Below are 25335 nucleotides of genomic sequence, written 5' to 3' on the forward strand. Positions count from 1 at the left end.
TTAATCATCATTATCATTTCAAGGACATCTATTTTAGAAAATTTTGATTTTTTTGAAGGCAATTGGGGTGTTAGAGACATTTAGCAGGATTATTCTAGCTGTAAGGGTTATTCTAGCACTCCTATATGACTTGCTAAATTTCTCCATTGCCTTGACATGTCCTCCTTAGCTGAGATGCCATCCACTCATGGAAAGAATGAGAGAGGATGCTCTTTGCCAGGCTGGTCCTGTAAAGCAGCACTTTGAAGTTCAGGGCTTGCATGTTAAGCAAATCTTGCCCATCATTTTCAGGGCCTCTTTGACCTCCTTATTTCTCAGGCTATAGATCAGGGGGTTCAGCATGGGGATGATGATGCCATAAAACACAGAGGCGATTTTATCATTCTCCTGGGATTCACTGGAAGAAGGCTGTAAATACATGTAAGAAAGAGTCCCATAGAAAATGGTGACAGCCATCAGGTGGGAGGCACAAGTGGAGAAGGCTTTGTGTCTCCCTGAAGCAGAATGCATCTTCAAGATGGCGGCCAAGATGTAAACATAGGAGAAGAACACCACCATCACAGTGCTTATCAGGTTGAAGCCCACACAGACAATTAACAACATGATGTTGATATCAATTCTGGAACAGGAAAGGGCCAGGAGTGGGGGCACATCACAGAAAAAGTGATTAATGATGTTGGAATGACAGAAGAACAGAGAAAAGGTAAAACCTGTGTGGATGGAGGCATTTAGGGACCCCATAACATAAGACCCAGCAACGAGCTGGATACATGCCCTCTGAGACATGACCACTGGGTAGTGGAGGGGGTTACAAATGGCCACATAACGGTCTATGGCCATGGCTGCAAGAAGGTAACAATCAATGGTAGCAAATGTAGCATAAACCAACAATTGGATCAGACATCCTGAGAATGAGATAGACTTGTGGGACACCAGGAAGTTTTGCAACATCTTTGGAGTGATGGCAGAGGTGTAACAGAGGTCAACAAAAGCCAAATGTTGGAGAAAAAAGTACATGGGAGTGTGAAGGTGGGAGTCAATCTTGATGATCAGAATCATACCAACATTGCCCACTACAGATGTGACATAGACAAACAGAAACACAAGGAACAGGGCATACTGCAGGTCCTGTCGTATTGCAAATCCCAGCAGGATGAATTCAGTTACTGTGGTGCTGTTTCCCTGGGTCATGACTATAGCACATATATCATCTATGGAATAGAGGTACAGAGAAAGACACCTAGAAAAGAGATAAGCTTGTTGTGACCCAGGACTAGGGATGAATGAATATTGAGTTTCAAGATTTTTAGGCGATTCACATTCTAAGTTTTGATTTGCAAGGCTAGTGTCTATAATAAACAGTTTATTTTACCCCAAATAATATGTCTTTGATTTGGATAAAGCACCATCCCAAGGGTACTTGAGCTATGTCTGAATTGAAGGGTTCCTATAGGCGTAATTGACAAATGTTGAATCACAGTATTTTCTATGTTATTTTAATTCTTTTATGTTTTTTACCTTTTTATTAAAGTGATTAATGAAACATAAAAAATAACTATATCAGAGAGTGGGATACACAATTGAAAGTTTGAAAGAAACACAAACATCTGTAAATATACCTTTCCCTCCACCGTTTAACTCCTTTCATTCACTACTCAATCTAAACCCAGTTCTAGCTCTGGAATAAGTAGAACGATTTTAAAAGAACATCCTTATTTGGAGTCAGAATCACTTTGGGACTGATTCTAGTCTGCTGTTGTTTAGGACTGCAGGACAGCTGTATATCAAAAGCCTTTTTAAGTGACTTCCTTCTTTTTTTTTCTAGTCTTTTTTTTTAAAGTGAGGCAATTGGGGTTAAGTGACTTGCCTAGGGTCACACAGCTAGTAAGTGTTAAGTGTCTGAGGCTGGATGTGAACTCAGGTCCTCCTGACTCCAGGGCCGGTGCTTTATCCACTGTGTCACCTAGCTCCCCCAAGTGACTTCCTTCTAAACCTTCACATTTCCACTTATGTAATTTCTCATGCCTCAATTGCTCAGGCTGAGAGATCAGATCCTAAGCTAGGGCAGCCTAGAGAAACTTTGGCTCATTTGTTGGATTATCCCCTCTCAATGGAGCGAACTCACTTTTCTTAGTAGCTAAGTTCAATTTTGGAATAAGACAAAATTTTTTTGGTGTCAATTTTGGGCAATAAGGTTTGGGAAGAGATCCCTTGGGGGCTATATACCTTTGTGGGTTAAAAACAAGATGAGATTACAAAACAGAACAACGAGACATATGGACTTGTGGTTAGAAACTTGGCTCTAAAAACCCACCTAGTGAGGAGTTCATACATGCATGGTTCAGACAATGGTGTCATGGGATGTAGTATTGGGGGATGAGACTGTGGCCGTCCAGGGAACTGATCAGAAGGGGTGCTTGATCTCTTATCCAACTTGATCATGACTACATTTATTAATGCAGTGCCTGCTATGACAAAGCAGAGAATAGGCAGCTATGGAGGATATGGAGAGCCTACCTCAGAGTCAAAATAGACCTTGGTTGAAGGCTTACCTTTGATTCATACTGGCTTCTCAGGGCTCTAGGTAATTCTCTATGACTATAGGCTGCAAAACGGGTGCTGCCCTGCATCTATAGAGGGATTTTCTTCACTTGTAAGTTCCCTATATTAATAAAATTGTAAGTCTCTGTCCCAGCCCCACCAATAAAAAAGCACACGGCATATGCTGGGCAAAAAGACAAAAAAAAGTGAAACAGTTTCTCCCCTCCAGGAGGTCCCATTCTACTAGCAATATGTATAGATATATAAGTACAATCTGGGTGTGAAGAGAAGAAATGAGAGATCATAGAGTCATAGGCTCAGCAATCTGGAGCTAGAAAGGGCATCAGATGCCAACAAGTCCAACCCCATCATTTTGTAGACAAGAAAACCAAGGGCCAGAAAACGGCAGTGTTTTACCCAAAGTCACAAAGTAGCAAGCATCAGATCAGACAAAAGATATGTAAGGGCTATCTATAAAAATATGTGACATAACCTTACTGATTCAGTGCACAACCATTTTTTTTTCCTCTTTGGGAAGAGTCTTGACCTGTAATATAATATGTAGAGAGGAAAATTCACCTGCCTTCATGTAGACTGACAACTTTTCTACAATCTTTAGTCTTAGAGAGTTGTTTCAGGCTCCTGAGAGGCCGCAGCACATTGTGGGAAGAGAACTGGTCATCCCCAAGTCAGGAAGACTTGAATCCAAATCTTGCCTTTGAAATATACTGGCTGTATGATCCTGAATCTGCTATACAATAGATGCCTAATAAATGTTCATTGAATTAATTTGACCTACCTTATATATCAAAACATTTGTAGAACCATTAAACAGCACTGTTGATTACTGGGAAATGCTTAGTGAAAAGGTGGGCCAATTAAAGATGTAGCTGAAGTCAGGGAACCACAGGATGTTCTGGAAGAACACTAGGAAAAGAGAAAATGGAATGTTCAAGATAAATGGCATTGTAGAGAACATCTAATCTAAATGTTTCATCTTAGCAAAGATCAAAGGACCCCAGCCTGGCAGAGGCACCTTGCCCCTAGTTGCCCAATGAGTTAGACGTAGAAGTGACAGTAGAAGCTAGGTAACATAGTCTTCTATCCAGTCTTCTTTTACCTAGACCCTGATGCCTGCATCCATATGCAGATGGCGAAAAGAGAAAAGCATTTTTGCATTTAGCAGAAGCTTCTATAAACAGCAGTTTTCTAGCACTCTTTTCGGAGATGCCTATGGAAGCAAATGCTTCACCTCTTTCATTTTAGAATCCATCTGGTCCTTTATCTGAAGGCTAGTAAGTTGCTTGACAATAGCAGAAGGGTTAATGACTCACTCCATCATCAGGGCCTCCGAATCTCTTTTTGGCTTGGTTTTGGTGAGATGAGACTCTGGGCAGCCTCAAAACCAGCCTTTTAGCTCCTGGAATGTACTAACCTAGGGACAATAGGGATTGAATGCTTCCTTGGTTTTCCAGGGCTCTCACTTGAGATTCTCCTGCTTTCACCAAATCCAGGCTGACAGGTGCACTAAGACAGCATCCTTGCATGTACAAAGGATGGAGCTATACATAAGCCAAGCCTATGGAACTGGGACCCATTCTCCTGGGCCTCTCTAGCCCTAGGGACTGTGGAGAAAAATCCTCATTGGCTGCTCTTGGGCTGTTTCAGAACTGGGCTTCCCAGAGGAGTGTTTCTATTGCTTTTCAATGCTCTTCTCTGGGATTTAGTTTGAGTAATAATTATAATGAGAGGCAGCATGTTATAGCAGAGAAAGAGCCAACTAGTGGGCCAGGAATACTTGGGTTCAAGATCTACCACCTACATATCTTTTCTGTCTAATTCTGTGCAAGCCACATGACCTCTCAGTGTTCCAGACAGGTCTCTACAACTCTAAGTTGAAGGAAAGGTGGTAACTTACATTGATAAAAGGAGCACCCTTATCCTTACCTGGGAGTTTGCTACACCAATGAAATCACCAGTCTTGTACTTATTGCAATAATTATAATACTATTGTTCAGTCATTTCAGTCATGTCCAACTCTTTGTGATCCCATTTGGGGTTTTCTTGGCAAAGATACTGGAGTGGTTTGCTATTTTATTCAGCTCATTTGACAGATGAGAAACTGAGGCATACAGGGTGAAGTGACTTGCCCAGGATCACACAGCTAGTAAGTCTCTGAGGTCAGATTTGAACTCAGGAAGATGAGGCTTCTTGACTCCAGGCCCAGCACTCTATGCACTGTGCCACCTAGCTGACCCAATAATTATAATAATTCTATAAAATATAAATAATTCTATATTGTTTTAAGGATAATTGAAGGAGATAGCACAAAAGTTACATCGATCTTATAGAAGAAGAAAGTGATGCACAGAGAGGTTGTGATTTACCCTTGGTCACACAGCTAGAAGCCATCAAAAGTGTGATTTGAACCCTGAGTTCCTGGATCCAAGACCATCATTCTTTGTATGGCATCACATTTCCTCTCATTAAACCACACAGTATTGGCATCAATACAATTTATAGACTGTAATAGAAATATCAATGCCCCAGGTGAACATAATTTAGTGAAAAGAACACTTGATTTCAACGAAGAAGGACTGAGTTCAAAGCTTAGCTCTTCTACTTTACACTCATGTGACCTTGGACAAGTCATTTCCTCTTTGAACTTCAGTTTCTCATTAGTGAGATGAAAGGGCTTTTATGAGAATGAGGTTCAGGATTTTAAGGAACAGAAGGAAAAGTGTCACATGCCAATTGATTTAAATGTGAGGTATAGTTATAGCATATCTACTTAATTAGTAGACATACACCAGAAGAGAACAAAAGTCCAAATGACAGAGCTCATTGTCATTCTGGGCCCTCAGCTGGGCTTAGTTTTTGGAAATAAAGTTATGTGTATGACTACAGCCTGGGCATCTGGCTCTATCTAGGCAAAAGACTACATTCCTGGTATGGGAAGCAGCCTTGGCAAAGGTCTGGAGGAAAGAAATGGAATGTTGCATTCACAGTATAACAAGTAGGTAATTCAGAGGGATTCCAAAGGAGAACCCCAAGTGGAGATTTCAGTGAATCCAGAGAAAGGGCAAATTGTTTTCTTTTTCCTTTCTTCCAAGGCACAATGATAAGCTCTTTTGGTAACCAGAACAGATGCTGATGATATGGAAAAAGAGACTGCCCTCCAAGAGATAGTAACAGTCTAATAACAGGGTTACACCAGGGAGGTAAATAAGCAGAATCCAAGATATATGGCAGTGGCAAAGATAAGCTATATAATACTCTAAGAAAATTAGAGGGCAGAGTAAGGGAGAACTGGATTCCCATGCTTGGGAAGGTGGTAATTCTGTCCTCTGGAAGTTTGCTTTATTCTTTTCTTCATTTATCCTGGCTCTGGCTCTTAGCTATTAACCTTGGGCAAGTCATAGTACTCAGCACCTGCAAAATGGGCACTGTAGCACTTGTACTATCTACCTCATAGGTTAACATGAGAAAGTGCTTTGCATGCCATAGACAAGTCTAAATTTCTTTTGTTCTTACATGCTTAATAAAGCCCTCTTGAGCAAAGTCTCACCTTTGTTGGGCTGAGGTGAAGGAGGAATACAGGGAATGTTAGCGTGGGACTATTAATAGCTGATGGCAGCAATAGTGACATATAGTAGGGCCGCAAGATCAAATGTAGCAGAGGTGGGAGTTTTTTGGTTTTTTTTTTTGTTTGTTTGTTTTCTTAGAGTGTACCTGTGATTGTATCAGCAAAGGGAATTCCTTAGTATGGAAACTCCCTCTACTGACTCATATGGATAATTCATTTGTAAGGTATTCAGTTGAATTGAAAAAATTTCTCTCTCTCTCTCTGTCTCTGTCTCTCTGTCTCTCTCTTATCTGTCCCAACACACACACACACACACACACACACACACACACACACATACACACACACACACACACATACACACACAATCCTGCTATACTCTAAGCACTGTTGGTGGCCTTGCATAAATAAAAGCAACAATGAAACAGCCTCCAGTTTCAAGTAGCTTAAATTTTATTGGAGAGAGTGTTTCTATAAGTGTGTAACTGTTACCTGTATGGTTAGCAACATTGATATAATTTCACACATGGGGATTAGTCACTGGGGGAGTTATTTTTAGGAGTGTGGGCTCTGGAGTTGAAGGTAGGTGGAGAGATCTTCCATTTTAGTCTCAAATCACATGAGTAGACTAATCCTAGTTATATCTCACATTGACTAACACCACTTAAATAAGCAGAGAAAAATACACTTTTGACATCACAGTGGTGCTGAGAATGTCCTTCAATCTTGTCTTCAAAGAGTTGGTAAGAATTTAACAAACTTTTAATAACCTTCTCCTATTGCAAAAGCATTGGATTAAGTACAATTGAAACAATTCCTGCCCTTAAAGAGCTTACATTTTATTGGAGGGCATAGGATATAAATAGAGACATAAATACAAGATAATTTTAGGAAAGACAATACTGATAATCCAAGGAGACAGGGAAGGGTTCTTAAGGGAGGTGAGACCTGAGTTGAGCCTTGAAGGATAAAACTATTTGACATACGTTTTCAACAATCAGACTCAACAAAATATTTATTAGGAACTTACTAGGCAGAAGGCAATGGGGATGCATAGACAAAGTGAAAAAATGGTTCTCCTCAAGGAGCTTAGATTCTCTTGGGAGGATACAGTCTATGGATAGACTAGTAGATACATGTGAAGTTGCAGACAGAAAGAACACCAAACATTAGGAAGAATGAAAAGCGGATTCCCACAGGAGAATTTGAGAGGCTGAGGTGATAAGGCTGTATAGATCCTTTGTCGTGTGACCCTGTATCTGAGCTAAGCCTTAGCTGGGTCAAGTCTTTCCAATGGTTCCAGCCCTTGCCAATTGTATGGGCTGACAAAGCATGAACACTGGCATTGTAGCCCAGGGAATTTGAGACAGAACTACATGTCTTGGAGATGATGAATTAAAAAGATTTTGTAAGGGGAATAGAGGAAACCATGTTGATTTCCACATGTTGATTTCCAACTACCTTTAAAAAATTTTTTTTTATTAATTTTTTTTTTGCAGGGCAATGGGAGTTAAGTGACTTGCCCAAGGTCACACAGCTAGTAAGTGTCAAGTGTCTGAGGCCGGATTTGAACTCAGGAACTCCTGAATCCAGGGCCAGTGCTTTATCCACTGCGCCACCTAGCCACCCCTCCAACTACCTTCTAAAAACCTTTCTCAAGCTATTGGGCCAGTTGGCATCTGGGGCTTGTGGGCCCAAGAGGCAGTGTGTCATGATGGAAAGAGCTTTGGATAGACATGGAACCAAAAGAAACCTGTTTTCGCCTCTTGCTTCCTACATTTGTGTAAGTATAACCAGCTTACTTCTTTTCTCTGTGTGTGTGTGTGTGTGTTTGTTTTTGTGGGGCAATGAGGGTTAAGTGACTTGCCCAGGGTCACACAGCTAGTAACTGTCAAGTGTCTGAGGTCAGATTTGAACTCAGGTCCTCCTGAATCCAGGGCCAGTGTTCTATCCACTGTACCACCTAGCTGTCCCCACACCACCTAGCTGCCCCCCAACTTACTTCTTTTCTCTGGGTCTCTGGTTGCTCAGATGTGAAATGCAGCTCTTAACACCAAGGTGCCTAAGTGCTTTACCAAGTGTATATAAATATCAGCTCTTTACCAAAGAATGAGAAGACTTGATTTTTCATCCCAAACAGACATGCCATAAATAGTTAGGTTCTTCTTCCTCTAAGCAATAACTCTCCCTGTTTTCCTATCTACTAACATAGTGCATTGGATCGAGTGCTGCTACCTCGATGACTAACCTCTCTGAGCCTCAGTTTCTTCATTTGCAAAATGTACATGATCATACTTGCACACATTTCTTCACAAGACTGTTGTGGGGAAAGAAAACCCTTTACACACCTCAAATACGAATTTTTATCACTTGCCTAAATGTATCTCCTTGGTCAATTCTCTGCTTTTCTGGAATGCTTTACCTTCCCTTGTATTCCCTTTCAAAGTCAATGGCCCAGACTGGGCCTGTTGAAAAGACGAAATCTTGATGTGCAGAAAACAGAATCCCACATTCCTTTCTCCCTTCTGACACTAACCAGTCTTTTCTTCCCTCTATTTCTTATTTTGAATGATAGCCCTGCAGGGCAAGGTTTGCTCCTTCTGTGTCTGTGGCCTGGACAGCAAGTTGGCATGGTCAGAGTGCTCTAATATTCAAGGACAATAAAGCAATGAAAATACCTTCCCCATCCCCCAGCCCATGCCCAAGATCCAACTGCATCTCAAGTGTAGTAGGCATTCACCCAGAGATCACCAGACTTCTTCAGTGACCTAGAAGAAACCAAAGCAAAGAGAGGTCATCTCAACCTGGGCACTCAAATTGGAAAGTAGCTATTTCACATGGGTTTGGACCATGGGCTTCCTTATTTTATTTTATTTATTTTATTATATTTTTAATTTAATTTAATTTTATTTGCATTGACTGATTTTTATTTGAAATATAAGAAAATAGCAAACCCCTCTAATATCTTTGCCAAGAAAACTGCAAATGGGGTCAATGAAGAATCAGACAGGACAGAAAAATGACTAAACAAAATGATAATGATAAAAATAACTAACATTTATATAGCACTTACCATGTACCAGGCACTATGCTAAGTACTTTATTATCCTAGTTGATTCTTACAACAACCCTGGGTGGTAGGTAGGTGCTATTATTATTATTCCCATTTTACAAATGAGGAAACTGAGTCAAGCAATGGTTAAGTGACCTGCCCAAGGTCTGGAACTGGATTTGAACTCAGGTCTTCCTGTCTTCCTGACCCTAGACTTGATACTCTATCCACTAGAAAACAAATTAAATGAAGCATCCTTGATATTGCAGTTGCATGGAGATTTTAAAAAGCATATTTTTTATTCACTAGATAGGGAAATGTATGATGTTCTAGACATTTGACTGTCCAACCAAACTGGACTTTTCTTGGATTCTCAAACATGCATGGACTTCCTTATTGTTTGCTGTCTTTCTTGCTCTCTCTCTCTCTCTCTGTCTCTATCTTTCCCTTTCTCTCTTTCTCCTTCTTTCTCTATTTATCTATCTTTCCCACTTCTAGTGTAAATTGTGTTTGTCCACTAAATAGCATAAGTCATGATCCACATAGCCATTCATGAACAGCCCCTGTTTACTTACATCAATGAAGACTTCAGGGGAGAAAAATCCAGGAGCTTAGCAGTCACTGACAGCTCCACTCATTCTGATCTATTCCATCCACCTTGAGACTGCTCAACATATCTATAGGCTAGAATGATTGATTATATACTAGCCCTTTTCCTAGTATCTTGCTCTCCCATATGTCCTAGAAATCTGCAGCCCTTGATGGAAATCCAAGTTTAGTTAGCTCAGTCTTCTGTCCTGCCCTTGTTTGACAAGAGTGCCTCCAGGGAATCACCTTCGCCTTCTTTCGTGTCTACACCACACAGAGTCCTATTCTTCCCCTTAGCCTGAAGGTGCCCAACCTTCAGGGATCAGCCCAAGGTCTGACTTCCATGTGGTGATCATTCTAATGCCTTCTTTTTGTTGATTCCTGTTTGTCCTGTATGTAGCTTGTTTGCACATAGTCCTTTGCATATCATTGTCTTCCCCGTTAGGCTGTGAGCTTCTTAAAAGTTACAGACTTTCTATGTGTCACCAGTGATCAGCACAGTGCCTGGCATGATAGTAAATACTTTATAAATATGTTATTGCCTGCCTGCCTGACGAAGCCTTTCTCTGCATTTTCAGGCTCTAATGATTTTACAGAATAATGGAACAGGGAGTGACCTCAGAGGCCATCTAGTCTAGTCCAGGGTTCTTAAGATGTGGGTTGCAACCTCAAATGGGGTCATGTAACTGAATGTGAGGGCTGCAAAAAATTTGGCAAGAATAAAAGGTTATGTATACCTATTTTATATACCTATATGCCCAGGATCATATAAACATTTCTCAGGTGAAAAGGAGTCAGGGGTGGAAAAAGTTTAAGAAGCCCTGGTCTAGACCATATTTGAAAAGGAATTTCTTTTACAAAATGGTTCTCTGGCCATTATCATTTGAATGACTCCAAAGAGGGAGGAAGCCACTACATTATGATATAGCCTATTCTACTTCTGGATAAGCCTGATTATTAATATATTTTTCATATATCAAACCTTTTTTGCCTCTCTACCTATTCAACTTATGGCTCCCAGTTCTTTCCTCTTGGGCCAAAAAAGTCAAATCGAAACCCTCTTTCAAATTCTTGATGTAAACTAACACTAGAAGACAGAAACAATAGGATTTGGCAACTGATTGAATATATTGATTAAGAATCAGGAGTTGAGGATGATGCCAGTGTTGTAAACTGTGATGATGGTGCCCTCTAGAAAAATAGAGAAGTTCATAACAGGGGTTGATTTTTTTCTTCTTCTGAGATTGGGTAGAAGTTGCTGAGTTTTTGTTTGGACAAGTAGAGTTTAAGATCTCTATAGAACATCCAATTCAAACACGAATAGGCCATTGGTAAGGCTGTGGACTGGACTTCAGATGAAACACTCTGATTTAGTCATCCACAAAGAAATGGTAATTCAACTCAATGGCAATTGATGAAGTTGTCAAGTGAGTGTATGTAGACAAGAGAAGAGGGCCCAGGACAGAACCTTGGGGTATACCTGCAGTTAGGGGGCAGGGTACTAATGATGAACCATCAAGTGATACTGTGAAGGAACAAGCAAATTGAATTAGATCCAAATACACTAGATTTTCCTGAAAAGTGTAGAGTTAGAATGAAACGATAATCCCTTCATTCCTGGATGCTATTCCTCAATGAATTAGCTCATTAGCTGTCTGGTTGCCATATCACAGTTTATCTCTACTCTGACTTCCTATTTATTTCCATGCCTTTTAACATTTAAATATATGGTCCATTTCTCTTTTCCCTCTATACTATTTCTCTTGATAATCTCATCAGCTAACAATGGATTAAATTATCATCTCTATGTGTTTGATTCTCAGATCTATTTACCTGGGACTGGCCTTCAGTCTTCCATTTTCAATTACCTATTCAATATCTCAAAATGGATGCCACATAGACATTTCAAATTCAGCAGTGTCCTAAACGGAACTTCTTATCTTTCCCTCCAAGACTTTCTTGCTTCCTGACTTCCCTAGTACTATGGAGAGCACCACCATGCTCCAAGTTACCTAGGTTCTCAGTCTAGAGGTCATCCTCTACTCCTCACTCTCTCTCACCCTCCATATAGAATTAGCTGTCTCATCCTGTTGTTTTCACCTGTGTGACATCACTCAGATATGTTCCCTGGCATTGCCAGCAGGCTAGCACAGGCCGTCATCATGGACTGCAATAGCCTGTTGGTTGGTCTCTCTGCCTCAGGTCTCTCCTCACTCCAGCATGTTCTCCACTCAGCGGTCAGACTGATCTTCCTAAAGTGTATTCAGTAAACTCCCCTCACACCCTAGGACCTCTAGGATCAAATATAAAATCCTCTTTGGCTGTTAAAGCCTTTCTAACCTGGCTCCTTTCTACCTTTCCAGTCCTCTGATACTTGATTCCCTTCTTCATATTTGCAGCTTTGTGCTGAGGAACTTGCTGTTCCTCATGCCAGATACTTCATCTCCTGACTCCATGTCTTTTCACTGGCTGTGTCTCCTGCCTGGATTTTTTCCCTCCTCATCTCTGCTCCAAGTCTCAGCTAAAATCTCACCTTTTACAAGAAGTTTTTCCCAATTCCCCTTAACACTACTGCTTTTCCTCTGAGATGACTTCACATCATCCCATACGTACCTTGTTTGTCTAATGTTGTTTGCATGATGTCTCTCCCATTAGAAGTGGGCTTGAAAGCAGACTTTTTTTTTGTCTTTACATCCCCAGCACTTTACACAGTGCTTGATAATTGCTACATGCCTCTTCACTTGGTTTTATCTGACTTTTTAATTATTACTGGTGTTGTCAAATGGTTTACTGTTTTCTCCACTATTTGATTGTGAGCTCCTCAGAATCTGCAATGTTTAATTTTTCACATTTATCTCCCATAGCAGCTATCCCTGTGCTGTGCCCCCTGTGGGTCTAGAGTGCTAAGGAACCCCTGGGCAGACCTACTGTGCAGGGAGAAGGTGATCTGTGAACTATGAGATAATCTCTTACCTGATAATGTCCCCAAATGCCTTCAACATTGGCTTGTTCACATAGTCAATTCCATGCTTGGCACATAATGACTTCACTAGTGGTGCGATTTTATAATAATTATGGCGGGGCATGGTGGGAAATAGGCTGGAGAAACAAAGGGAAGGCAAAGAATATCAAACTTTGATATCAGAAGAAGCATATTACATTTTTGCTAGGTCTGCTATGGGACTATATGGAGATGGAACACACAATTTAGCTAGTGTGAAGGAGTGTAAACTGAATTGGAGGAGGGAAAACTCTCATCTGAAAGATCTCAGATCCATCACAGTAACAATGAGAACCCAACTGTGAGCATTCATGCTTCTCTGTTCAGGGAAGTTCTAGGAACCTGTAACACTGTCACAGCCATTTGTCAAACGTCTGTGAGACAGGCAGTGGTAAGGCTTTGGGGCCTGTTTGGGTAATGCCAATGAGTTCTAATATTAGTCCAAGCCAAATATAATTATGAAAGCAATGCTCTTGAGGAGAAAGTTACATTCTATTTTATATAGAATATAAAGGACTGTTTGATTTATCTGTTCTTTTGGATTAGCTGTTAGAGTGAATGTCATTGTCTTTGGGATAGATGGACATAGTAAGCATTAGTTAATGAGACAACAGTCAGGAGACCTGCATTCTAATTCTAGTTCTTTCATTAACTGGCTATGTGATCTTGGGCAAATTATTCAGAGTTTCTGTGCTTTACTTTCTTCATCTATAAATCATAGCCAACATTGGTTTACCTCCTTGGGTGCTGTGAGAGTCACAAGACAATGGTGGCTGATGTTTATGTAGCCCTTTAAATTGTATAAAATCCTACTTATTGAGAAGGGGGCTGATGGAAAGGATAGTTTTGTACCAGTGGGAAGGAGGGACTAAAGAATATGGAAGGAAGAAACCACAAGATGGGGAATTGAGGGAAATTTTGAGCCCCATGGAAAGGAGAGGGCTAAAGGAATATGGACTGACCCCAGTTCCAGAAGCCAGTCAACTGAGGGGGCTGCTATCACAAACAAATATAATCATGAGCAGGTGGACCCTTGTTTAGCTTAATAACCGGATTAAGGAGTGATCTGCTTGAAGAGAATTTTTGCGATTTTTCCAACTTCACTAATCTGGGGACTTGGAGAATTCATTCCATCTCCACTTCTCTCTCTCTCCTCACCCCCCCCCCCCGCCATTACCCATCCCCTGTCATCCCAGCCTAATTGCTGCTCTCTTTAAACTTTCTGTACTTGCTGTCTGTATTTTAAAAATATGCTATATATTCAGATAAAAGTAAGTTGATTTTTTAAAAAAAAATGTATTCTGAATCAATGTTTGTCATAAAACAGTGGCTCACATGATGGTGAAGGGACAAAGGAAACCTGTGTACCAGCAAAAGATTCTCTGTCTCTTTCTCCCTTTCTCTGTCTGTCTGTCTCTCTGTCTATCTCCCTCCTTCCTTTGTGTCTGTCTCTTGTTCTCTCTCCCTCCAAAGAGGAGCAGCATGTTTATAATCTCATAATCTGACCCTCAGTACAACCATGTGAAGTAGGTAGTGGGTTGAATCCCCATTTTCCAAATGAGGGCTTTGAAGCTCAGAGACTGACAAATGTCAGGCAGCAAGTACATAGGAACTGTGAACTTCGGTCTTCTAAATAAATCCTCTGCATTGACCACTGTCCTCAGGCTATGCCTCTAATGTGAAGATGCTGCAAATGTGAAGGATGCCCCACCCCACATCCATCCACCATGGGGTGACACATAGAAAGGAGAGAGCAGTCAGGGAAATTTTCTCCCTAATGTGATGCCATTCCAATTTCTTCTATACCTCCACCTAGAAATCTAGTAACGGAAACATCTTAGCTGGGCCTGGGAATAGGAAATTATTTCTCAATCTCAATCATAAAAAAGCACATATCTAAATTCTAAGTACTTAGGTCATCTAAAATAAGAGTTAAGTTATCTAAATTATCAGGGGATAACATATTATTCAAGAAATCAGCTTTCCCTGGAGCTCAGCTGACAAACCACTCCTATGTCTTGCTGGTTAATGTTAATGCCATTTTCTAAGACCTCAGGAATAAATAATTATCTACTAAGGTGCTTTTCTCAAGATTGGACTGCCTTCACTATACCTTTCCTGATCCTCCATGTCCCTAAAGACCCTTCTCATCAACCCTTGAAGAGAACTTTGTTTTAGACACTCAAATGTATTTTTCCTTCAATATAACATAATGAAACTATTTATGTTTGATGTCTTATCCCTCAACTAGATTGCAAGCTTCAGCTAGGCAGGGAAGTAATTGTGTAAATTATTTATTTGCTCAGTTGATAGGCAGTGGTGTGGAACAAAGGATGTTGGAATTAGAGTCAAGAAGATAACGATTAAAATCTCACTCCAGGCACTTTCTAGCTGTGTGATCTTAGACAATTAATTCACTTAATCTCTCATGGTTTCAGTTTCCTTATCTGTAAAATGAGAGTGTTCTTGTCATTTCTGATCTCTTCTAGCTCTAAATTTGTGATCCCAGAACTAGCACAGGGCCCTATATACAGCAGGCACTTAATGAATGTCTGCTTTTGTTGAAATTTACTTCTCTTCCCCCTCTTCCAATGTTTCATACTCCACAGATTGTGAACTGTAACCACTATATTGGGGGGGGGTTATCTTGATGACTTTTTCTCTCTAGCTCCTATTGAGCAAAGTTGGGCTCTTCTCAGTGGTGTCACGTCAAAGATGTTTCCCTAGCTTAATGATGATGAGAGGCCTCATGTTGTATTAGAAGCAAGACTGGTCTAGAAGATAGACCAGGGTTCAAGTCCCATCACCTCCCCCTGCCCCAGGCAACTCTGTAAGACTCTTAGTTGTGGAGCAGCTACTAATATGAATTAGTTGAAGAAGTTGCCTAATTAAAAGGGTGTTCCCTTCACTGATGAAATCACAGGTATGGATTGACGATGACAGTGACAGTGGTGATGTCTGCCAAGGAGTAAACATAATAAACACTTGTTGATTGATGGTTAATAATAACTTTTATGGATGTAACATCTTAAGTTTTGCACTTTGTACATGTAATCTCATTAGAGGTTCGCAACAACCCTGTGAGGAAGGTACTTCGAATATTATTGTCTCCATTTTACAGGTAAAGAAATAGGTACAGACATTAAGTGACCATGTTCACACAGACCGTAAGTGTCTTAGGTGGGATTTGGTCCTTGTTAGTATGGATGATTTCATTATTTGTGCTAGAGCCTAGTCTAGCACACATTAGGTGAAGGAACTAGGAGTATTTAACCAAGAGGAGAGAAGAATTATGGGCATGATAGCTTTCTTCAAGCACTTATTTGAAAGGGTCTCATTTGGAAGAGGGATTAGACCTGGGTTTGCTTGGCTTTAGAGGACAAAACTAGGAACAGGAAGTAGAAGTGGCACCCACTTTGTACAGAGGCTGATGTATAGTAGGTAATTAATAAATACTTGTTGACAGATTAATTCCTATCTCTTAAATTCAGCCCTCCATCTTCTTCCCAGGCTGTGTTAGGGTCATCTAGATGAGGTACTCGGGAGAGGAGTTAAATTACATTTTCTATCTCTATTTAGCAAAAATTTCTTTCTTACTCACTGGTGTTCAATTTGAAAGTTGAGATGCCCAGAGAACCAGTCATTGAAGAAGGATTGCTTAACATTACAGGTGGCCAAAACCTGCCAAGAAAAAAGAAATCATGATATTTGACTTCAGTGAATGTAAGTCATGGAGTCTTGCTACTCCCATGCCTCAATGTGTCTCATGAAGAGCTTCTTGTATCACAGAATCAACGAATGTCAGAAGTAAAAGCAATAGTAAAGGGACATTGATTTCCAATTATCCATGAAGCAGAAGCAACCTCTACAAAATAGCTGACTACATTTTGCTTAAGAACATACAGTGATGGGGAATCCAATAGTTTCTCAAGATAACCGTGTCTACTTTTGGCCGGCCCTAATTATTAAGAGATTCTCCTCCCCGTTATTTTGAGCCAAAATCTCCTTTTGCCACTTTTACCAACTACATCTAGTTTGGTCCCTTTAAGGCTAGGCAGAAAGTTCTAATCCATCATCCAAGTGATAGCCTTTTAAATAATCTATCATGCCCCTATTTATTTTCTCCTCCAGGTTGAACATCCATAGTTGTTTCATTTAACCTTTATATAGCATGACCTTGATATTTACTATCCTAGTCATCTTCATGTTTTTGGTTAAGAAACATGTTTTCTAAAATTGAATGTCTAGAACTGATCCTAATGCTTCCAAGGCAGTCAGATGAGGGCAGAGCCTACCAACCAAATCCCCTTTCTAGTCCTGAACCCCATGACTCTCAATGTAACTTTTGGGAGCTGCCATAATATATTGTTGATCTGGTAGTCCACTAACTTACTACTGTCTTTTCCAGATGAACCATGGTGTAGTCATGCTTTCCTATTTTCTTGTGAAGTTGATTTTTTGAACCCAAGTATGAAACTTTATATTTTTCCTTATTGCAATTTTCATTCACACAGGGACTATTGAGTATATCCTATGTGAAAGGTATTATACCGGATTTTGAGGATTACAGAGCAGATTTTTTCCCTCTCAAAGAGATAACATCTGGGGAAACTGGGGAACTACACAAATACCATATAAAGATCTACAAGGATATACTACAACATAGGGAAATAATTAGTCAGTGTTTTGTAGGTGGTAAAGACTATTGTCCCAGAGATTCAGAGATGGGTGTCACTTCTGGTCAGGAGATCAGGGAGGCTTCACAGAGGTGGTGACATTTGAAATAGGTCTTGAAGGATAAGGTAAGATTGCACTAGGGAAGAAGTTCAAGGGTGTGTTCAGGTGTGTAGGGATGGTAAAAGGAGGGCATTATAGGAAGCCAGATCCAGAGACACATCCTTAAATGTGGAACAAGCTATATTCTCAGATAATAGAAAACCCCCTGACATTTTGTTCAAGTCTTTTCTAAGATATCATTTGACTCTAACTGTGGGGGATGTTGGTCATCTTTGGGCCATTTGTCTTCTCACATCTCTTAGAAAGTTTGTATTCTTTTAAAATCTTAGCAAAGTGAATTAAAAAATGCACAGGGGACAGAGGCTTGTCTCAGGTTCATCACAAATAAGATGTGTTACTTAGAGCAAGTACTTTGCCTAGCCAAATCTCAGTCTCAATTTTAAAACAAGGGGTTTTGACTATATAGTCACAAAGTCCCTTTCAGATCTTAGATCCTATGTTTGAAGGCCAAGACACGAAGTCATAGAACTTAAGCTGGAAGGATCCTCAAAGACTACCTAGTTCAACTAGTTCATTTTTCAGATTAGGAAATTGAAGATCAGAGAGGCTACAGAACTTAATGGTGACATTCCATTTTCTGAGGTCTCATCCGGCACTGATATTCTATGTTTTGATATCATTTCCATGCTTGGTTCTATGTTATAATTTAATCTTTGTCCAGAAATTCAGTTCCCCTCCCAGCACTCTTGTCCTAACTTTCTGGACTTCAAACCCATGCTTCAGCTGCTATTCCAACCTGGAGTTTCCCTTCGTGCCTGGGGCTCCTCACCAGGAAATATCAAAAGGTCCTTGAAGCTTTGTCATTCTAGAATATTCTTCAACTAGTTTGGGTCCCTTCTCCCATTGGTGAGTTATTCATGGGAACGCTGTTTTGTGAAGGGACCCAAGCTGGACAGCCTTCATTCTCCTGGCTCTGTTCCTGACATTTGGGACTTCAGAACTATGGCTCTCTGTGGGGACCTTTCCCTCCCTCCCACCAGCCATCCCTTTTGTGTGTTGACTTCCTTCATTAGAATGTAAACATTTTGAGAGTATGGTCTGTATTTGTATCTCCGGCACTTAGCTGAGTGCCTGCAATGAAATGATCACTTAACAATTGTTTCCTTCCTCTCTTTCTCTCTTTCCCCTGTTCTCTTTCCTCCCTCCCCCTTCCTCTGTTCTTCCACCCATCTCTCTTCCCTTCTCCTTCCCCTTCTCTTTCCCTTTACCCTTCCCTTCCCTTCCCTTCCCTTCCCTTCCCTTCCCTTCCCTTCCCTTCCCTTCCCTTCCCTTCCCTTCCCTTCCCTTCCCTTCCCTTCCCTTCCCTTCCCTTCCCTTCCCTTCCCTTCCCTTCCCTTCCCTTCCCTTCCCTTCCCTTCCTTTTTCCCTTTTTTCCTTCCCACCTTCCTTTTTGCCTTCTTACATTTTTCCCTCCCTCTTTTCCTTCTATGACCTAATATTTCTTTTCTGTCCTATATTCTAAAATTGTCACCCCCCACCATAGTCTATACTCTCAAGATTTTCCAAAACTCACACTCTATATTCTAAGTTCACAAGTCCCTTCTAGCTCTGACAATCTATGTTCTGAGTTTCTCTGAACCCTGACATTCTATGCTCTCTGTTCTAAGATCCCTCTTCCCTCTAAGAGTTGTCTTTGCTTTCAAGAGACTCCCGTATCACACAAGTCCTTTCAGCTCTATATTCTACAGTCTCTACCAACTCTCACATTCCAGACTCTTAGTTTTGTCCTAATTGACATTCTCTCCTCTACTGTCCTTTCCAGCTCTAATATTCTGTGCTCTCGGGTCCCTCCCAAATCTGACAGTCTATCATTCTCTTTATGTCTTTGATCCATTTGACAGGACACCAGGTCCCACATTCATCAACTCCGCTGATTTAGTAGTTGGTCTGGGAGGAGGTGAGCACCATTACCTGTGTGCTGAACCAGTCCTGGTTTTCCTCTTTACTCATCCTCATTGGAATGTGGCTCATCTGGGTAATTAATGCAATCCAGGGGCTTTCCAGCAGCCTTTGGAAAAAGCATTTGGACAGGCAATGAGACAGTTGGTCATTTCCACGTAGAATGTAGGTTTACTTCCCATTCATTAACAACACTTATTAAATGACCATGATGTAAAAGGCACTGTGTATACTAGGCAATTTGACAGGGTGAAGTATGAAGGGGAAAAACCAGGAATAAGACAGGAGAGGAAAGACCTTGAAAGTTACTGGATAATGCTATTTACTGGATTTGGCTGCCCTTCTATGACTAATACTATGCTGTCTTTCCCGTTCAGAGATGGTTATAATATGTAAATTCTCTTTCTACCCAGACCCCTATTACATCTCTGTGACTTGGGGCAAGTCACTTCCCCTTTTCTGAGCTTGTTACCTCTTCTAAGAGAAAAGTCCAAACTACATGGTTTCTGAGATCCCTTGCATCTAAGTCCTATGTTCCTATGGCCCCATGTACTTGGACCATTGGTTATCCATCTTCTTCCAAACAATTCAAAGAGTCTTCAAAACATTCCCATCTTAGCAGCCATACGAGGCAGGTAGTATAAGTAGTATTACCTCCATTGCAGAAACAGAAGAAACTGAGACTCAGAGAGCCAGGATTAGAACCTAGGTTTTCTGGTGTCTTGCCAATCATTCTCTCTGCCACATTAGGCTGCCTTTAAAACCCTGGTTTTATTTTCCTTTGACAGATGGAGTGGAGTATTCAATAACATTAAAGATGTAGGAAATTCTATGTTTTGAAGTAATTTCATAGAGGAATTTGAGTCAACAATAGCTAGACTTTAGAACATAGCATGTCAAGCTAGAAGCTTCAGAACACAGAAGATTAGATGTTGGAGTTTGGAAGGAAGTTTATGACACAGAATGTAAAAGATTATGGTGGGGGGGGCAGCTAGGTGGTACAGTGCATAGAGCACCGGCCCTGGATTCAGGAGGACCTGAGTTCAAATCCGACTTCAGACACTTGACACTTACTAGCTGTGTGACCCTGGGCAAGTCACTTAACCCCAATTGCTTCACCAAAAAAAAAATTATGGTTGGAAGTGATATTAGAACACAGATCATAGCCTTTTAGAGCTGGAAAGGCTCCCTACAAATCGTCAAATCCAATCTATTCCCTTTACAAGTTAGAGTGGCTATGGTGGTTGTCCCTTCTCAAAGAGGACCAAAATAACATCCCTATGTTGGGATCAAGGGACAGTGTATCCACCTGTGGCTGATCAGTCTAATATGGAGGCTCTAGCACAGGTTGGACACAAATAGTCCATATGAAGAGCAGCTATAGTGATTTCTTCAAAGTAACACAGAACTGGTAGTCTAAGAAGTGGGTTCATCTCTAAATACTGTTATTCTAACTTCTTGCCTTTAGGTGATTCATTGCCCATCTCTGTACCTCAGTTTCTTCAGCTGTGAAATAAGTAGAAACTTCTGTCATTTTTCCTTTGTGATTTGGCTTAACCAAGTCCCACCATTGCTGTAGCTCCCACTGGACATCTCAATCTGTCAATCAACCAGCATTTATAAAGTGCTTACTATATATGATTTTACCTCAGTGTTACACTATGTATACTGTCTCAGGGCTGGAGATATAAGAAAAAGCAAAAATATGGTTCCTGTCCTCAAAGAACTCACATTCCAATGGGGAAGACACTATTCAAATAACTGTGTATGTACAAGACAGATGGTAAATGGAGGTAATCTCAATGGGAAAGCACTAGCAGGAGGGACATCTGGAAAAACTTCATGCAGATGGTAGAAATTGATCTGAGTCTTAAAGGAAACCAGGAAGTCAAGGAGAGGAGGAAGAGCATTGATAGCCAACAAAGAGACAATTGACACACTCACGTCTGTTTAAACCATTTCAAAAGCTAGTCTTTGATGAATTCCAAATCAAATGAAGAGTAGGAACAGGGGAAAGCTTGCTCAGTGGGGACTGGAGCATACTCCACAAATGCAATAGAAGAAATATTAGACAATCAATCTCATTATTTTAGTGTTTTTTTTTAAGGTCTGAGATATACAATTCTTAGGTAACCTCTCGGATGTGTGTGTGTGTGTGTGTGTGTGTGTGTGTGTGTGCGTGTGTGCGTGCGCGCGCAAGCAGGGGTCACCATGGGCTTTGTTGGGATCCTTGAAGCCTAACTCTGGGATAAAGGAGCCAGTAGATTGGGCCAAAACAGGGTTTCTTCACTTTGTGTCATGGATTCATTTATCAGTCTAGGAAAGCTTATGACATCTTTCTCAGCATAATGCATTTAAATGCATAAAAATAAATACATAGGACTACATGGGGAACCAATTTTGTACATGTACAATTTTATAAATATACATTTATCAAAATATTAATAATAACAGATAATATTCATATAGCACTTTAAGTACAGCAAAACACTTTACATATGTTATCTCCTTTGATCTTCACAATAACTCTGGGAGTAGGTGCTATCACTGCCCACATTTTATGGATGACCAAACTGAGGCCAAAGAATCAAATGACTTGTGAGGGTCACATAGCTTTTAAGGGGCTCAGATGGCCTTCCCAACTCCAAGTCCAGCACTCTAGGCCCTGTTTAACTGCCTCTGTTTTAGAACAAAAAACAAAACGAAACCAGGTTTAAAGACCCTAGGTTAAGATCCTTAACCTGGGAGAGAGGAATGAAAACAATTCTTTGATTCACTTACTTGACCAGATATATGAGAAGTACTGTCCCAATAATTCCATAGTAAGATCTGTAGGTGATGAAATAACGGATATAAAAGCTACTGATCCAGGCAAGTTCCTAAAAGAGAAAAAAACTTCAGGTGGAATGGGGTTGAAGTCATGTACAGTGAAAAATTTAGAGCTGAAAGAGCCTTGGAGGCCCTGAAATCCAGCCTCATCATTTGGCAGGTAATGAATGGCTAAAAGAGATCAGGGAATGGGTTCAGTGTCACAGAGCTTATAGGTATTTGAGGTAGGGTTTACACTTCCTTCCCAATTCCAATTTTTATCATTTTACCCTCTGTGCCACCTAGATTCCTCAAAAAGTTAGATTCCCATCAGAACACAGAGCTCCAGACTGTTGAAAAGGTTGATGCTCTACCGAGTAGCTAGCAGCCTCCACCCTAGGCTTGGCTACATCCCTTTTCAAGGTAAGTGTTCCCTGCCTCTGTCACCAAGGAAACTTGAGGAGTGGTCTGTACCCTCCATTGGCCTTGTCCCTTGCCAAGGGCAAGGTTGTCACTCACCCCCCATTCCTTCCGAAGAAACGTCACTTGGATGGACTGCATGTTGAAATAGACTGGCATGAGGAGGGGAAGCCCAACTAGAAGGGAAGAGAAGGTGTTGAGTAAGACAAGGAAATTCTAGTACAATATACAGATAAGTTGGCATCCACTCTTTCATTGGGCACCCTGCACCTTGGTTACTGGCTGATCTGGCAGTATGCAAGAAGTGGCAGCAGTTTCCAGAAAATTACTATTCTAAGATGACTATTTATGGGATCATATGATATCAGTATTGGAACCTAAGAACGTATCATGTTAGAGTAAAGTGACCCCTTGGAGCACAACGTAGAGTGCCAGAGTTAGAAGAACACAAAGCATAGAATGTCAAAGGGGGAAAGATCCTAGAACTTAGAATGTTAAAACCAGGAGGGGCCCTAGAACATAGACCTTTAGAGGTGGAAGGGATCTTAAAACATGAGATTTCACAACTGGGGAGGGCTGTAGAATGTAGAACAAATGCCAGAGACAGAAGATACCTTTTAAACTCAGAACATGGGGTATTAGATAAACTCACCTACATAGAAGTATAGATGTTGCTTTTCATAATCAATATACTTTATTTTTTTCTTGCCATACTGAATGGAGAAAGAAAAAAAAAAACAGAAATAGAAATTGCTCTAGTTATTACAGTGTGCTATATAGTAAAGGGTAGTTTGTGGTGCTGTGAATGTTCACGCTAGCTTTGGAGGCAGTGGTTTGAGTACAAATCCCAGCCCAGGCACTTACTCCCTATTTACTCCTAGATGAGTTATTAACCTCTTTGGGCCTCAATTTCCTCATGGGTGGTAAATGTAAAATAGAGTGCTGGACCAGATGATGGTGACAGTAGTAGTAGTAGCAGTGGTGGTAGTAGTAGTAGTAGTAGTAGTAGTAGTAGTAGTAGTAGTGGTGGTGGTGGTGGTAGCGGTGGTAATAACAACAACAACATTCATAATAATAACAAGTGGCATTTGAAGTTTGTCAAGCTCTTTACAAATTTAATCTCATTAGATCCTCACAATTTAATCCCATTGGATCCTCCTACCTCTATGAGGTAGGTGCTATTATTATCCCATTTTACAGTTAAGGAGACTGAGGAAGACAGGTTAAGTGATATGGTCAGAGTCACTGTGTAAAGTGCTGGGGATATAAAGATAAAAAAATCTGCTTTCGAGCTCACTTCTAATGGCAAACAATGTTGGACAAACAAGGTACATATGGGATGATGTAAATCATCTCAGAGGAAAAGCAGTAGTGTTAAGGGGAATTGGGAAAGACTTCTTGTAAAAGGTGAGATTTTAGCTGAGACTAGGAGGAAGCCAAGGAGCAGAGATGAGGAGGGAGAAAATCCAGGCAGGAGACACAGCCAGTGAAAAGACATGGAGTCAGGAGATGAAATATCTCGTGTGAGGAACAGCAAGTTCCTCAACACATAGTGGCACAGTATGAAGAAGGGAGTCAAGTATCAGAAGACTGGAAAGGTAGAAAGGGATATAAGAAAAGATGAAGTTAGAAATAGAATGGAAAACAGGACAGAATCACAGAATCTTAGCATTGTAGAATACCACAGAGGTCATCTGGTCTAATTGGTATCTGAACAAGAATTCCTCTTTCTACCTGACAAGTGGCCATTTAGATTTTTTTTTTTAAGTCTTCTAGTGAAGGCAGTCTATTATCCCTCAAGGGAACCCATTCTGATTTTTGGAACACTCTAATTGTCAGGAAATCATTCCTTACAATTACCCTAAGTTCATTTCTCTGTAACATATCATTCAGAAATAGAAGGGATCTTGAAATTGTCTAGTTGAGTCACCTCATTTAATGGACAAGGAAACTCAGCCTCAGAGAGGCTAGGTTGAGGCTCTCACAAGAAGTGAGTGGATGAGCTAGATTTAACCCCTGCTCTTCTGATTCAAAATCCAACCCACTTACCCCATGCTACTACATTCAACACTTTGTTCTTATTTTTTTTCCCCCCCTGGAGCTAAGTGGAACTACTTAATTCTTTCTTTAGTCCTTCAACTACTTAAAAGCATCCATCATGGAAATGGATTGTTGAAATACAGAACAAAGGATTTCAGAGTTGGCAAAGACATTACAACATAGAATGTCCCACTGTGACAGCTACCAGAGGCCTTAGAATATTGAATGTGGAGGAATTGTAGAGCCTTTACCAAGGTTCAAACATCAAACAGCCAATGACTGGAAGAGCAAGCTCACTACTTGACTCAGAATGCATCCCTGCCCATTAACCCATGAACCAAGGTTCTGAATTATGATCTCAATATGTGATCTCAGCAAGTGAACAAGATGCAGCCCTTGGTAATTTGGCGGAAGGCCAGAAAAAATGCCTTCTACAGCCAGAAAAACCTGTTTTCCTAAAAGAGTTGGACTTTTGCCTTTGAATTTCAATGGGCAGGTATCCTCTGACACCCTTCTTTTTCTTTTGAAATTTTGATGAGAACTTTTAATGTTTGCCTTCTGGGATAGAGAGCAACCTCAGTTCAGTAACTTGCACCTCTGGTG

At 40.7% G+C, this 25335-nt stretch overlaps 2 protein-coding genes across 2 annotated transcripts in view; both read right to left on the reverse strand.

Moving 5' to 3' along the window:
• Positions 1-249: 249 nt before the first annotated feature.
• Positions 250-1191, reverse strand: LOC122731848 (putative olfactory receptor 5AK3). Its single transcript, XM_043972110.1, has one exon. The coding sequence runs from the start codon at positions 1189-1191 to the stop codon at positions 250-252; it is 942 nt and encodes a 313-aa protein (XP_043828045.1).
• A 5396-nt stretch (positions 1192-6587) lies between these two features.
• Positions 6588-25335, reverse strand: part of LOC122731374 (fatty acid desaturase 2-like protein FADS2B) — a 52813-nt gene continuing 34065 nt past the window's right edge. Inside the window, exons 6-12 of the mRNA XM_043971428.1 lie at positions 23345-23405; positions 22792-22868; positions 22246-22343; positions 19477-19573; positions 16370-16449; positions 12741-12866; positions 6588-8895 (exon numbers count right to left, since the gene is read on the reverse strand). Coding sequence (XP_043827363.1) covers positions 8847-8895; positions 12741-12866; positions 16370-16449; positions 19477-19573; positions 22246-22343; positions 22792-22868; positions 23345-23405 — 588 coding nt within the window. The 3' untranslated portion in view covers positions 6588-8846. The remainder of the gene's footprint in view (positions 8896-12740; positions 12867-16369; positions 16450-19476; positions 19574-22245; positions 22344-22791; positions 22869-23344; positions 23406-25335) is intronic.

Source organism: Dromiciops gliroides, chromosome 6, assembly GCF_019393635.1.
Source record: "Dromiciops gliroides isolate mDroGli1 chromosome 6, mDroGli1.pri, whole genome shotgun sequence".
NCBI classification, from domain to species: domain Eukaryota; kingdom Metazoa; phylum Chordata; class Mammalia; order Microbiotheria; family Microbiotheriidae; genus Dromiciops; species Dromiciops gliroides.

Coding starts and splice junctions, on each gene's coding strand:
- LOC122731848 (XM_043972110.1), bottom strand. CDS start 1,191: ATGACCCAGGGAAACAGCACCACAGTAACTGAATTCATCCTGCTGGGA.